The sequence below is a fragment of the Gnatocerus cornutus genome, chromosome 10, assembly GCF_029298725.1.
Source record: "Gnatocerus cornutus isolate USDA-ARS CGAHR chromosome 10, icGnaCorn1.1, whole genome shotgun sequence".
NCBI lineage: Eukaryota > Metazoa > Arthropoda > Insecta > Coleoptera > Tenebrionidae > Gnatocerus > Gnatocerus cornutus.
The window spans coordinates 4,885,588-4,899,499 of record NC_142242.1 but is presented as its reverse complement, the minus strand read 5'-3'; the positions used below and the strand labels follow the sequence as shown (position 1 = coordinate 4,899,499).

General features: G+C 37.7%; 5 protein-coding genes across 14 annotated transcripts; 2 read left to right on the top strand and 3 right to left on the bottom strand.

Moving 5' to 3' along the window:
* The first annotated feature begins 522 nt into the window (after positions 1-522).
* Positions 523-1,452, top strand: LOC148167332 (uncharacterized). Its single transcript, XM_088047042.1, has 2 exons — positions 523-634; positions 898-1,452. Exons 1-2 carry the CDS (start codon positions 574-576, stop codon positions 1,392-1,394), a joined length of 558 nt encoding a protein of 185 aa, XP_087903168.1. The 5' UTR covers positions 523-573; the 3' UTR covers positions 1,395-1,452.
* A 1,642-nt stretch (positions 1,453-3,094) lies between these two features.
* Positions 3,095-3,780, top strand: LOC148167331 (uncharacterized). Its single transcript, XM_088047046.1, has 2 exons — positions 3,095-3,506; positions 3,553-3,780. The coding sequence occupies exons 1-2, from the start codon at positions 3,259-3,261 to the stop codon at positions 3,689-3,691; spliced, it is 387 nt and encodes a 128-aa protein (XP_087903172.1). The 5' UTR covers positions 3,095-3,258; the 3' UTR covers positions 3,692-3,780.
* A 169-nt stretch (positions 3,781-3,949) lies between these two features.
* Art4 (arginine methyltransferase 4) lies at positions 3,950-8,293 on the bottom strand. Of its 5 annotated transcripts, none has more exons than XM_088047007.1 (10): positions 8,086-8,293; positions 7,680-7,808; positions 7,430-7,632; positions 6,988-7,373; positions 6,764-6,936; positions 6,233-6,455; positions 5,989-6,185; positions 5,782-5,892; positions 5,565-5,731; positions 3,950-5,251 (listed from the first exon to the last, which is right to left on the bottom strand). In XM_088047007.1, the coding sequence occupies exons 1-10, from the start codon at positions 8,246-8,248 to the stop codon at positions 5,147-5,149; spliced, it is 1,857 nt and encodes a 618-aa protein (XP_087903133.1). In that variant the 5' UTR covers positions 8,249-8,293; the 3' UTR covers positions 3,950-5,146. The 5 variants fall into 5 exon arrangements, with proteins under 5 accessions (XP_087903133.1, XP_087903135.1, XP_087903134.1 ...); XM_088047009.1 differs by having other exon boundaries at positions 5,565-5,710; XM_088047008.1 differs by having other exon boundaries at positions 5,998-6,185.
* Positions 8,294-8,539: 246 nt separating this feature from the next.
* On the bottom strand, positions 8,540-10,082 carry LOC148167329 (putative elongation factor 1-delta). Of its 6 annotated transcripts, none has more exons than XM_088047034.1 (7): positions 9,978-10,082; positions 9,760-9,897; positions 9,465-9,542; positions 9,301-9,385; positions 8,994-9,254; positions 8,706-8,947; positions 8,540-8,655 (listed from the first exon to the last, which is right to left on the bottom strand). In XM_088047034.1, exons 2-7 carry the CDS (start codon positions 9,844-9,846, stop codon positions 8,617-8,619), a joined length of 792 nt encoding a protein of 263 aa, XP_087903160.1. In that variant the 5' UTR covers positions 9,847-9,897; positions 9,978-10,082; the 3' UTR covers positions 8,540-8,616. The 6 variants fall into 6 exon arrangements, with proteins under 6 accessions (XP_087903160.1, XP_087903164.1, XP_087903161.1 ...); XM_088047038.1 differs by having other exon boundaries at positions 9,301-9,379; XM_088047035.1 differs by having other exon boundaries at positions 9,760-9,851; positions 9,978-10,080.
* A 22-nt stretch (positions 10,083-10,104) lies between these two features.
* On the bottom strand, positions 10,105-13,793 carry CycE (cyclin E). Its single transcript, XM_088047006.1, has 10 exons — positions 13,569-13,793; positions 12,906-12,957; positions 12,809-12,856; positions 12,562-12,606; positions 12,349-12,513; positions 12,043-12,301; positions 11,455-11,991; positions 11,130-11,409; positions 10,865-11,082; positions 10,105-10,813 (listed from the first exon to the last, which is right to left on the bottom strand). Exons 2-10 carry the CDS (start codon positions 12,941-12,943, stop codon positions 10,481-10,483), a joined length of 1,923 nt encoding a protein of 640 aa, XP_087903132.1. The 5' UTR covers positions 12,944-12,957; positions 13,569-13,793; the 3' UTR covers positions 10,105-10,480.
* Positions 13,794-13,912: the final 119 nt, after the last annotated feature.

Sequence of the window (13,912 nt, the reverse complement as noted above, 5' to 3'; positions counted from 1 at the left end):
TGGAGATCTAACGATGTTTTAATTCACTACATGAATATGGAAATTACAAATGAAAGGTTTTTACGCTCCCAAATTGATTTTGACAACGCCTATTTTTGAGACGTGAAAATTATGGAACAGAGAAAAGATAAATGTGTTTGTTTTTCTCGCTTCGAGTTTACGATATTCCGTGACACTAAAGAGGAAGTAGGAATACGTTGAACTGCAAAAAATTATAGTTTTGCGCTCTACCCAAAAACCCCAAATTCTTACATTACCCATTACGTCAATCGCGAATAATTCGTTGACCAAACATATTTTCGTATTTACTCTACGGATAATCAAACAAATATAGCAAGAACTTCTTAGATCCTTCATCGATATTCATGTTCATTCTTATTAATAATTGTGGTATTTGCAGAAGATTTTAAACACGTTTTCATTAATGTTTTCTGACGAATTAAGGTGATTCCCGCAGTTTGTGACGAGTAAATAAGAGACATTCTTTGTTGGAGGGGACAACTCCATTTGTTTGTCCCCATATATAAATATCATCCTAAATTCTTCACCTGGAGTATTATAGAACATCACAAGATGAAGTGTTTGGTTTTGGTTGTAGCAGTGGTGGCGGCGGCTCAAGCCGCCAGATATGAAAGTAAGTACCCACTAGTAAAAACGGGGATTTTTTTTTCAAACGGAACAAATGGCAAGGTCTCGCGGTTCTTAAAACGAGCAAACATCGCATTGTCATCATGTACAATTGTCTAACTTCCAAGGTTAAAACCATTAAAATCGAACCCATCCTACAGTAAGAGATCTACTAATTTACTAAATCAATATTAGTTCGATCAATATTAGCACAAAACTACGCTTTCATTGCTACAAGAGATCAATATTATTCCTAATCGTGTCTTGTAGTAATCCCAGTTCTAGAATTCGACGGCGATCTTTTCGTCCCTCTTCCCCAGTCTCGTAGCATCCGCGCCGCAGACCGCCGAGGCTACGGTGGCGGTGGCAGCGCTGGAAGCCAAGCTGACGCCTCCTCTGCAGCCAACAGCCAAACCTACGGTGGTGCTTTCGGACCATTCGGCAGTCTTGGTGGTTATGGAGGAACAAAAGGAGGTTATGGAGGTAAAGGTTACGGAGGAAACAAAGGTGGCTACAAAAGTCCTGGCAACTTTGGGGGATCTTCCTCGAATGCCGGAGCGAACGCTGGAGCTTCCGGAGGTGGACATGGAAACTCTGACTCTACAGCTAACGCGCAAAGCCAAACTTTCAACGGAAATGGGTTCAGTGGGTCAGCTTCTTCAGCTAGTGCTTCTAGTCATAGCTCTAGCGGAGGAAGGGGTTATGGAGGAGGCGCCGGGTCCAACGCTGCCGCCTCCGCTCAAAGTGCGAGCAAATCGCAAGCGTAATTTCTAATATGTATGGATAAAAATGCTCTTTAATAAATATGCAGGTGGATAAAAACAAGTCAGTGGGTTTCAATGTAATTATAAACAAAAAGAAAAGAGTTTTCGACTAAAAATGAAAACTGCGAACACATGGGTTCCCGGCAACACGTTATACACATCTGTTAGCTCGACACCGACTAACATATTAGCCTTTATTCTAAATATTGAAGTTTTATTTATTGGCAGTTTTACGATTCGATGGGCAAAATTTTATTTAGAAGGGAAATCTCAACTTTATCATCTCCAAAAAACTACTCACTTGTGAGACCTCATTAGGACACTCTTATGTAATTGAAAATGATAACATTTACAATCGTAACTATAAACAAAGAGATCTCTGGAAATGATGATAAATATGTTAGGAACTTGAAAATTTACGATCTCCCATTCGCGTAAATTAGAAAACAGATTTAATTACTCTGAGTTTTGTTACGAAATTTATCACTGTACCATCATAAATTACTAGATTCCGAGATTTAAGAAATAAATTTTTAATTGAAGCCTCTGGTGGATTGTAAACACGTCAAAGTCGCGACTACAAATTAAACACTTTAAACCCCATCGAGAACAATGCTCTCAATAATTACACATGCTCAATTTACACAATAGTTCGTCTAAGTTCTGTGCGGAAACAGATGTGTCTTCATAATAATGGGAATTTAACAAATATTGATACTTTTCGCATTAGAGTTGACAAACTGACAGAGAAGACAAATTATTACCTCAATTCACGAAGCACTGACCGCAAATGATCGAATTTTCTGTCACAAAAGTCTCTCTCGAGTTTTTAACACATATCGGACATAATTTAATTAACATTGCGTCATAAAATATTCGGCACACCTAAATCAATAATTATGCATAATATAGTATTGCGACACTCTCCAACTGTAAAAACACCTTCCTTGAATTAAACAAAGGGTAACAACCGTTTTAAATAATTCTTGCAAGTTTTCTCGATGCTGTATTCGTGTCGACGAAATTAATTGTAGCAGATGATCAATAATCGCGAACACGGAGATATAATTGAATTGTGTCGCTGCATCTGTTTTCCTCAAAGACAAGAAAGTTTGGAAAAACTAAACTGTGTGGGATCCATAAATTATTGAAGTAAGATAATCGAAAACGCCGATTCATTTCAAATAATTAGGAACGATCGGTTATCGACAGGCGGTGCTGGTGGTAGCTATCCTTCAAACTTCTCTCAGCCGCACCCGCCTTAAAGCTCGCGGTTATTTTTTATAATGAGATTGTTTGGGTTTTTCCTAGAGTGAATTGAAAACATAATCGAATTTGTGGTTTCTGTTCTTTTACTCTGAAATAATCGTACGCGAGTTCCCTAGCTAAAACCTCGGATATTTTCTCATGCCCGAAGGTCGGAATTTAAGGATTCTCCGTACGATTCTTATATTTCCATTAGAGTGCGGACTTGGTGCTCGAATTTTTTACATACATAATAAACTTGATTATAGTAAAACCTTGCAGGTGGCTTCCGTCTTCCTTATTATTAAAAATAGCTATAAATCACTACGAAAGTTTGGTCATGGTGGTGTGGGCCCGATAAAAACCCAAAGAATAAAGTTGACCTCTAATTATTTAAATTAGGGCACAAAGTTTGGATATTTGGTAACATCGCGACTAAAAAACAAATTTGTCGACTAATAATATCGTCAATATTATCGACTGTGATCAAAACAGTTTCCGTCGTTTTATTATCACACCATTTCCCCTAAAACTGGCTCCTGAAACACAATTCCAGGACCACTTATATAAGCACAGCAAAGGATTAGCGAATCAGTTAGCAGTTCGCTCAATCGCAGACAAGATGAAATTTATTATCCTTGCCGCTTTGTGTTGTTTCGTCTTAGTTATTAATGCAGCGACAGTACCGCTTACTGACGACGAGATTAACAGTTCTAGTCCTACAAGACAAAAACGATCACCGCTCTTATTAACCGCCTTAGGTGCAGCAGGACTAGTAGGAGCAGGATTGGTGGGAGCAGGGATTGTAGGCCTGGCTGGAGCAGGACTCGTTGGGGCGAAATTGGGAGCTAAAGCTGGATTTGCGACGGGGTATGTACCTGTGATTTGGATTATTAAAATTAAACAAATTTTATAGGGCTTTAGTAGGATCTGCAGCTAGGGGGTTCGCCGGTGGCTCTTATTATTATGCTAGGAATAATGAGCCGGGATATACTTCCAGAGTTTACGACCCTAGAGATTACGAGTATAGGGCGATGGTTAGGGTGCGAGTCTAGCAATCGGCTTAATCAAAATAACAAATTAGGGACAATTAAAAAGACGGCATCGATCTTGGCTTTGGAAAAGAAGTCCCAGTACGAAATTCACGTTCAATTCTCATCTGATTTTATGATGGAAGGAAATGAAAGACGAAACAAAGAAGTTCTTTTCTGTATTGCCGCAACAAATAAATTTCAAAAAATGTGTGCTCAATAGAAATAAATGTTAAAAGAAATTTGTTTTTTTTTATTAAGGGGACAGTAAAACTAGTCGACTCAAAAGTGATACAATATATTGTTCTTAATGAATTCAATGTACAGATTAAATTATCCTATGGTATACATGAAGCATATATTATATGTAACTAGGCTTTCATTACACTGCCATTGCACATGGTATTGTAAGGCAGAATATGCTCCATTGCCTAAAATTCAGCAACGACTGCTTCATTGCATATAATATCAGATGCACTTGATAATTTAAAACACAGTAGATTCCCTAAACTGAAAGAGATTACATTATAGAATAAATATATAAACACGGTAGGCGAACAAACTATCCTGTACTCCTAGTCTACAGTAAACATAATCCTGGAAACGTGTTTCATTAAATAATGTAACCAAAATATCACAGACAAAATAGCAACATTTACAATAAAATGAGTTTTTAGTCAGTTGCCAATTATGTCATACATTATGCCCTTACTGATATGACATTTACAAACGCAAAATATATAAATATATCCAAAAATACTTTTTGAACAACCTGATATATAAACGCAAATTTTAAAAATATCTCACAGATCTTACGAAAATACTACAACTACGAGCCATAAATTAATAACTATAAATAAATTCCTATTAAAATATCGACAGTGTATATAAAAAAAAGAACCTGTAAAGTTGCTATATTAAGATTACGGGGTACACAATAAAATTACTATTGTCATAGTTTAATACAAAAGCTGACCAGATTAAAACAACTGATTACCTATAAACCGTGATGCTAATACAAAAAACACAATAAAACCGTCATTCAAATCATTGCAATTTTTGAAAAGGCATTGAATTTATTGCTTAGGTGATGTTCTAAAACCCGAAAAATGAATGACAAAAATCAGCAATTAATAATACAATACACATAATAAAAACCCGAGGCTTTAAAAAAAGATTCGGTCACTTTTAATACAAAAGTTGCTCCCTGCCGCATTCAGTAAGCTAAGGCATGGGAATAAATCCCAGAAAAGATGTTCTTTTCGACGACACAATATCCGTAAAAAACGTGTGACAAAGGGACATCTTTTCATATATACAAATCACATGATAAAGCGAAACTAAAAAGAACACTAAACTCAAACCAACACGATACAAAACGATAAATTAGGAGAATAGTTTACAATAAAAATAGTCAGTTGTCTGAAATCCATCGCAACTTTTTTAAGAGTTTTTGAGCATGACAGTGCCTTTAACACACTACTGGCGATACGCAGGCATTGCTACTCCATTTCCTGGCGTAACATAGTCTCCAATCATTAAATTAGCACTAACTGGGTAATTCGTCATCACTAAAGGTTGTTGCTGAAAGTAAAAAATTGGTAAAAAAAATTCTATCAGCTACCAACTAACTCATCGGAAATAAAAGTGATTTATTATAAAAAGAAATGAATACAAACATTCATAGTCATAATAAAAAGATATTTTCGTAATAAAATTAATAAAACAATACTAAAAATTTGTCTGAAATTACTTCTTCAGTTTTAAACAATTAACGAGCAATTTAGCGGTGTTGATATACACTGTTCTTCACCCGAACCCTTACCTTTCCCTACAAAATTTTGGATTGACAACTATTACCTGAAATCGTCGTTTCTAAACAGTAAAAATAACTCACCTGTTGTGGATTTGGTGAGGTAAATAATGAGGGAGAGATCGCGCCACCAATTAACTGAGCTGTGTGGGTGGAAGTCGGGCTAGCTGCAACACGTCCTCTTCCAGTACTCGAAATGCAACCGGGATGGATATTAGGTTGGGTAGGTTCTGACAAGTGAGAAGGATCCACTATATAAAATATCCATTACCAAGAAGTTAAGTAAACTGTGCAAACTTACCTAAAGCTATAAGATTGTTGGCCATCATATTACTATTGATGATAGTTTGAGTGGTGTCCATGGAAACTTCGCCGAGACCATTTACCGACATTCCGTTGACCATATTAACGGCTGCAACATAACAATGAAATGACTCACGCAAGTAAAATTAAGTTTGCAAAAAGAATTTTTCATTCTTTTTGCTTGCAACTTAGCACTGGATTAAACCTGATATACCATTTCTGACTCCTTGTGCATCTAACTGACTCCAATAATTCTCACTAGGGGACACATTCGAAATTCCTGGAGGAGGTTGCACAGGCGCCCCCGTATACCTAAAGTATGGATTTTTCAAATCTAACGTGTTTTTAGAACTTTGGTTTGTTCCTTCAACCGCCAAGTCTATAGTCACATCGTAACTTTGTCTAGAAAATCATAAATTACCACAAAGGCACATCAATCCAGTTATTACCTTTTATTAGCGACAAGTAAGACTCTTCCTGTCAATACTTGTCCTTGCTTAAGTAACAATGGCTGCTCTAGTAAACACCTGACTTGGTACCAATGAGTAAGAGGCTCAGTTGGGCCTGTGCTCAACCAAATCGTTTGTTGCGAACCAGCGAAAGCTACATCGAACCAAAATGCTAAACCATGGCAAGTTCCGGATTCTAGAATGTGGAACTCCAAAGGAATATCTATGATAAACCGCGAGAATTAGTTAGTCATCCAATTCAAAAAAAATCAGTTAAAATAATTAATTTCCGTTACCAGCGTAATATTAAAATTCCATTTCTTATCGTGTACATAAATCTGAAAGTTTCTATTGTTGGCTTGTTATCAAGACTCATAAAAATCGCCATATACACATTTAAAATTACTATTAATCTCCAATACAAAAAATACGATAAGATTGAAAAAGTTCGCCCACACAGCATTGCATTGAAAAATTATGTATTTCATGCAATTTTTTTTATTTTTGTACGCAAAAAAGCGCTTTCCTCACCTATTGTGTGAAGATCCGTCTCATGGGCTTCTGAGAAATCCACGACATGCCTAATGGATTTGCTCATGCAAATTCTAATGTCGAAAGTATCGACAATTGGTTGTCTAAAGTACTCCTTAACAGCACAATTCTGAATTGCTGATAAATTAACACCATGAAAGCACGTCTGGAACCTGAATAAAATTAATAGAGTAATTGAAATTCCCCCGTTTGGTCGGTTTTACCAGAAATTCGCTTTACTATATTGTTCCATATAAAGAGAATCATCCGTAAAGGGTGCTATATGAAGGTCTCCCCTGGAAGGATACATTTTCCCCCCAGGAGACAACCACTTTTTTGCGTGTAAATATGTCTCTAACATCCTCTCATTGTAAAGCATATATCCCATTGGTTCAGATATAATTACATCTACTTTTTCTGGAAGTTCAATTTCTTCTATTTTACCAGGTATCACTTTTATTGAATCTGACAAGTTGTTAGCATCTACTAATTTCTGCGCAAAGTGTGCCATCGTGGAAGCTTCTACTGCGTAGATTCTCTTAGCCCCAGCTTGGGCGGCAAAAAAGGATAAAATTCCGGAACCAGCACCAACATCTAAGATGACTTTATCCTGAAAGCAGGTAACTTCCGGTAATCCAAACTGTGATTCTAATTTAGCGAAACTACCTTAAAATCGTCGAGATTGCATAATATTGCTCTTTGATACGTGTAAGTCCTAACAAAGTCTTGTAACATATTCTGTTGTTGTGATAGATATCCATAAAATTGAAAATACTGTGTGGCTGAGGAATCTTCTGTTCGAACTGAAAAAACGGACGCTCCTTTTCCAGATTTGACCTTTGTAATGGCTATTGTGAAGCTCCTAGCATCTAAAAATGGGGGCTAAAGACTGTGTTTAAGACAACACGGCGACTACCTTCTATTGAACTAAATTTAAATAGGATTGCCTCATTATCGAAGGAAAAGACATAGGATTTAGGCCCCACTCGGCAACACTCTGAGGTGGCGGATATCGGAAATTCTGTTAAAACGTGTGATTCATCACCTGAAAGTTAGATAAAGTCAAGAAACAATACAGCTAATTAGAGGTCTGAGAAATAATTGAACTGTGGCAACGAAACAAAAGCCGAAATTACGTGAAAATAAAGCACGACAGGTTTACGCGGCTATTTTTAGAAATAAATAATAGAGGAGCATATTGGAGACACTCGCTACCACGCACTAAAACACAAAAAACCGACGAATTTGACTCGGAAAAAAAATAAAAATAATAATACCTGCATGATGCTTCAAACTAAATCACTCAGATTTATTGTACGTACCGTCCATTAATTTTATACTAATTCCTTGTGGATCGTAATCAGCTCTCAATTTCACTTTCTTGTTATATTTTGGATTGCAAATAATTTCTTCTGTTACATTAAAAACCTCAACTTCCCAGGTCCTAAGCGCCATTTTTCGCCAGTCACACACTACCGCACTCATTTGCAACAAACAACGGCAGACTGAGTCGGTAACCGAAAAAACTACAATACCGATTTTTTCAAACTGAAGAAAGGGAGAAATTACCCTTACTATAAAACCAGACGGAAATTTCACGACAGGGTCGTTTCTTCCAAACCCTTATAACCGTTATTTTAATCAATTTATTCAACGGATATCAAACGATTAATTGAACGAGAAATAAAAGTGCCACCTGGTGGCGATTTGAGCTATTACCACCGGTAGCCGGTATTTAGCAACCACCTTGAACTTGAATTGGAATAAAAATCGGGAAAGAATTGTACACTTTATTGTAAATTAATAATCCCGATGATCGAGTAAATTTAAACATAAAAAAAGAGAGTTTTTCTTTAAATTTTGTTGAAGGCAGCAATATCCACGCTCTGGATCTGAAACAGCATGTTATGAAATCCGTCAAAATAATAAACAAAAAACTAACATAATCCTCAATCCCGGTAATTTCATCTTGCAGCCAGTCGATGGAGACTTTCTCGTCCTCCACCACGCATGAAATCTGCAATTTGTGGATGCCGTACGCTAATGGCACGAGTTTAGCAGCCCCCCACAACAGCCCCTCAGAAGAGATCTTCCGAACTTGTTTCTCCAGTTCTTTCATGTCGGTCTCATCGTCCCACGGTTTGACATCGAGTATTACGTTTGATTTTGCAATTAAAGCTGGTTCTGTAACATTCCCGTTAGTAGGAGCCCCCACTATTTATTAACCAACTTTTCGATTTTTTCGCGTTGTACGCAGCGAGTCTTTCTTCTCTGATTTTAGCCGACGCCTCGTTCTCCTCTTCAGAGTCTGAACCAAACAAATCGACGTCGTCGTCATCATCCACTTTGGTGGTTGAGGTGGGTTTGACGGTCGCTGTAGCTTTTGCACTGGATGACACCTTGACTTCTTGGATGGGTTTTGAGGTGCCTTTTTCTAGTTTCGATAGACGCTGGTCTAGTTGCTCGATTTTACTGAGAATTGTATTGATAGCTGAAATGAGAATGAAAATGCGTGAAACTGGAGAAGGAAATCTCACTTTTCCCAAATTCCAGAGTTTTCTTTTCCAGGAATTTGATCGCACCGGGGTCGATTGATTGGGTGCCTTGCACTGAGTTCTGTAACTGAGAGAATCAACAGATTTCGAAAGTAAGAGATTGAAGTTCTACATGAAATGTTAGTGGAAAGCTCCCTTTTACTCACATCTTTAAAAGAATCCCTACTTTCAATAAGAAGTTGTCTGGCCTTGGCAACTTCACCCGCCAAAGGAGTTACGGATGCCTACACCAAACAGAACACCATTAGTGTTAAAAGTGAGAAGACAATTAGTGTGATTTGAGGTTAGAAAGAAATAGTTGCCAACGTTTGTACTATTACATAACTATACATACTCGTTTTGTTAAAGAATCTAATGTAGAAACTAGAGACTAAATCCTGTCTAAAGTGTGACTTTGGGAACAGAAAAGATGAATTTGAAATGACCCCAATAAATACGCACCTTTGCTAGATTTTCGTAATACTTCGTTTCAGCGTCTTCATAAATGCATTTTGTGATCCAAATGTTCTCGTATTGAAGGTTTTCCATTTCTACTAGAAAACAAAAGTCTACTAGAAAACACGTGTACAGTTAGGATCACTGAAAAGCACAAAAATATCAAACATAGAAAAATAAAACTTCAAGATACTATAAAACTGAGTTATTTAAATGTAATTTACCTGTAAATTTAATGCGTTTTAATGAAAAGAATTCGCTCAGTAGTGCTCGCTAGACAGCTGTTGACGAAAAGGTTATGATGAATGACATTTGACAGCGCCACAAAGCCGGAGCGGTGATAATCATAACTATTTTATCAAAAGAATTTATTCAATTACAAAAATTTTACAAATACGTGGTGTTTCTACAGTCTTTTATGCCGCATTAAACTACCAACATATACATTAGTTACAAACAATTTCAAAACGTACATACATATTAAAATATAATTTGTACATTGAGATCTTTTCATTACCTAAAAACCTTGCTATTGCGTCAACTTAACATAAAATTGGAACAAGAGACAAATTCAATATTAAGACTATTGATCACAGAATATTTAAAATGATCTACAAAACTAACATAATTTAGTGTCTGGTTGAGCCATGACAAAACAACACCTGAGAAAAAAATGAACTTTTACAGTGAATCAAAACGAGGTAGTTTTGGAACAACCACTTGTTCTCTACTCGTCGGTAGTTTTCCCTTCGTCTTGACTCAAAATCAACTCAAAAATCTCGTCAAGACTCATCAGATTCTGATCAACATTTGCGTCTTCCTCAGGATCATTCTTGGTAAGTTGTTCCAAACTGAAGTCATCAATGTTGATACCAATGTTGTTTTCAATAATTTCGCTGACTAGTTCTCTTCCTTCAGCGTCTCCTTCATGGTCGCTGTTAGACGGAGGCTCTGCTTTAGCCGAATCGGGAGTCTCGGGCTTCACATTTGGGACTTCTTCCGGGGGCTGCTTGCTGATCTCGCGCGAGTGGCACGAGAGACGATAAATCGTAGCTCTTTCCTAAGAAAAAACACAAAAGTTCGGAGAATTTCACAGAGTCGCGCAACTTACGAAGTACTCCATGCTGGCAACGTGGGTTTGGAAAGAGTAGTTTTCATTCTTTGGTCCGTTTTGGACTCGTTTTAACAGTCCTGTTGAAAATTTGTTGACTTCTTCGGGGTGAGGTCCTCCTAAACAAGATTGGAGGCGCGGATCCGGAGTGTCTTTCACAATGGTGTAGAAGACTTCCATGTATTCCACGCACGGTCGCAATTGCTGCCACGACAAACCTAAGTCCGAACGTAAAAATTGAACAATTACAAAAATTAGAAATTACCTGACACAGAGAGGGCGATTTCTTCACCATACATGTAGTACATCGCAGCTGCTGCAATCACACTGTACCCGAATTTCAAAAATCCGGGATCCAGAGACAATAAATCAATCAATTGAGACGCTCGTGTGAACTGATAAGCGGAATATTGAGGGAAGATGAAGTCTCTGTTGAAGTCCATGCTCAGAGAAGAACGGACTATGTCTTGACTTTTGAAATGTAGTTGCATGTACAAATTTAGCCAGTCACTGGGCGTTGTCGACACGACCTCCCAACCCAAGCTCTGAAGACAAAGTCATTAAGCTGTAATTAAAGTCATTTTACTTACATTAAGAATAAGAAGCTCGCACGACACCATCTCGTTGGATTTGCAGGCCCCGTCGCAGACATACGAAAATTCCGATAAATTCGGTGGATAGATCTCCTCGACTTTCGCGGCTATGTACAAACAGGTAATTCCAACTAATTGTAGGAGACTTTTAGGAATATCAGGTCTGATCGAAAGAAATCGATCGAAATAATCGACGCTCAAATAGTAAGTTACACGTCGTAAATGGTAGACAGCCGCAACTTCCATCAACCAGTCGAGAAGTATAGCTCTCATTCGTGGAGTGACACTCTTGAAATCGTTAAATAAACGAGGGTTTCTCAGTTTAAGAGACGCTTCTTCTTTAAAGATCATGAACGTCCAGACTTCTTTACAGTCGGAGTGGTTGATAATACAAGAAGGAATGCGGCGAGTGGCTTTGGAGAAATCTACATCAGAGTTGGTCACGTTCATTCTAGCTTCCGCGAGTCTTTGGCGTTTGCGGGAGTGAGGTGTTTTGTGCTCAGTTTCTGGGCCTTTTGAACAGGAAGGTTTCCCCTAAAAGTGGTAATCAATATCGATAACTCTTACTTAAAATCTAGTACGTACCTCTTCGTCTGTAACGACGACAAGTTCTTCACTCTTCCTACTTTCGCTCTTCTTCTTATCTCTAGCGGTTTTCATGTTTTCTTGGGCGCGACGTTTGGTTGCTTCACCGAACTCAAAGCCTGAGACCAACTGTTTCACATGCATCTTTAGCAACTGGGGAAGGGGTATCTGGTCTGTGTTTTCATATTCTCCCAACTCATGCTCATGGGTAACTAAATATTCCGAATGGAATTCTATATGACTCTTTTGCAAGACATTACTAGAAAAGAATGTCAGTGTTTGTTACAACAATAAGAAACGACAAACCTGTCGATATTTTCTTTGTTTGAATCAGAAGAAGCGAGACTTTCGCAGCAAGCAACTTCATTTAGAAAGTCTTGAGAAGATTTGGAGGTATTAACGCTGCAAGCAGCTTCGGTGTCCCTTTCTTCGTTGTCGGCTTTGTTGACTTCGGCTTCCTCATTGTGGGAACTAAATTGCATAGTTTAGATAGAAGTATCAGTGGAATTAGATACTTACTTGTTTTCTTCTGTTGGATTCTCATCCCCACTCACGTCGGCGCAGCTACAAACAAATGACTTTTAAAATTTAAAGGGCCGAGATAAACAACGGAAGTTTTGCCTTCACATGCACTATCTAGTAGACATTTTACGAGTACTATTATACAAGACACAGAAAAGTCAGTTTGACATAGTTTTTTTTTGACTTGTTCTGACCCCCTTATCAGGGAGTATCGACACAAAAATTAAACATGAAGTTTTCTCACCTATTTCTACGACTCCTAGAACTTGTAGGCTCTTCCATTTTGGTACTTCTACGAAAAAAGCAATAAAACCCTTCTAATGAAGAACACTTCTTCTTACCTGTCTTCACGTCCTTCTTTACGAGCTGAAGAGACCATACTTGAACCACTATCTAAAATCACAGTTTTTCAGTAACCCTGAACTGGGTATTGTATAATTACAATTAATTTTGGATGAAATAGCAACGTTTGCCTTCGTGGCGGTCATTGACAACACCTGAACTTTAGGCGCCAAAACATTAACACGAATCTGCATAAAAGCGGTAATTCTGGATAAATACAGCACGAAAATTATTCCGCGGGTTCTAGTAGAGTGTCCCCACAAGACCTGCCCCCTGAATTTCAACAAATTTTGGAAATATTCGCTATTGAAAGTGATAGTAATATTGGTGAGGTTATAGGCGCCAAATATCATTCACGGGCTATGATTTTCGAGGAATTTGAGTTTTAAAAGAAGTTCTTTTGGATTTTGGTAGTTCGTACTCTCCTCCAAAGATTTCCAGTGAGGAACGCCCCTTGTTCATTTAATTTACGGAAGAAAAACTCCTTTTAAGTGAAAAAGACCGGGAAAGTGCACCTCCCACGAATCTGACACGAAACCACCACAAACCGTTATATTCCCGATTTATATTAAAAACACATCCAAACCAAACATAAATTCATCGAATTATAGCTGCTCTTCATTCAAAATCATAAGAAAAATTAACAAAATGTAGCTTCTTACCGATGCTGCTATCAACAGTTTGTTGAAAGAGTTGAAACGGATTTACATCATTAACCACATTGTACAACTACACTAACATTAAACTATATGAGTTTCGCACAAAACTTACAAATAAACATTAATTAGGAACAAATAATTACACCGAAAAACTCAAAACAAAACTTTGCTCTTCAATAACCTACACCATTTGACGACTGATCTCTTGATTGGGCAACATCAACAAATAACATGATTGCCGCGTTCAGGGACGCATGCGTAGAGGGCAGCAGGGTCCTTTAATTTTTCGAAAAGTGGCGCGAAGCTAAAATTATGCTCGCTTTGCCTCACAAAAGTGTTTTTCAACG

Coding starts and splice junctions, on each gene's coding strand:
- LOC148167332 (XM_088047042.1), top strand. CDS start 574: ATGAAGTGTTTGGTTTTGGTTGTAGCAGTGGTGGCGGCGGCTCAAGCC. Junction 635..897: donor TCAAGCCGCCAGATATGAAA/GTAAGTACCCAC, acceptor CGTGTCTTGTAG/TAATCCCAGTTCTAGAATTC.
- LOC148167331 (XM_088047046.1), top strand. CDS start 3,259: ATGAAATTTATTATCCTTGCCGCTTTGTGTTGTTTCGTCTTAGTTATT. Junction 3,507..3,552: donor AAAGCTGGATTTGCGACGGG/GTATGTACCTGT, acceptor CAAATTTTATAG/GGCTTTAGTAGGATCTGCAG.
- Art4 (XM_088047007.1), bottom strand. CDS start 8,248: ATGAGTGCGGTAGTGTGTGACTGGCGAAAAATGGCGCTTAGGACCTGG. Junction 7,633..7,679: donor TAAATTTAGTTCAATAGAAG/GTAGTCGCCGTG, acceptor CCCCATTTTTAG/ATGCTAGGAGCTTCACAATA. Junction 5,732..5,781: donor CAACAATCTTATAGCTTTAG/GTAAGTTTGCAC, acceptor TATTTTATATAG/TGGATCCTTCTCACTTGTCA.
- LOC148167329 (XM_088047034.1), bottom strand. CDS start 9,846: ATGGAAAACCTTCAATACGAGAACATTTGGATCACAAAATGCATTTAT. Junction 9,386..9,464: donor GTAGGGATTCTTTTAAAGAT/GTGAGTAAAAGG, acceptor TGATTCTCTCAG/TTACAGAACTCAGTGCAAGG. Junction 8,656..8,705: donor TTACCGGGATTGAGGATTAT/GTTAGTTTTTTG, acceptor ATGCTGTTTCAG/ATCCAGAGCGTGGATATTGC.
- CycE (XM_088047006.1), bottom strand. CDS start 12,943: ATGGTCTCTTCAGCTCGTAAAGAAGGACGTGAAGACAG. Junction 12,302..12,348: donor AACAAAGAAAATATCGACAG/GTTTGTCGTTTC, acceptor ATTCTTTTCTAG/TAATGTCTTGCAAAAGAGTC. Junction 11,410..11,454: donor GCGAGCTTCTTATTCTTAAT/GTAAGTAAAATG, acceptor CTTTGTCTTCAG/AGCTTGGGTTGGGAGGTCGT.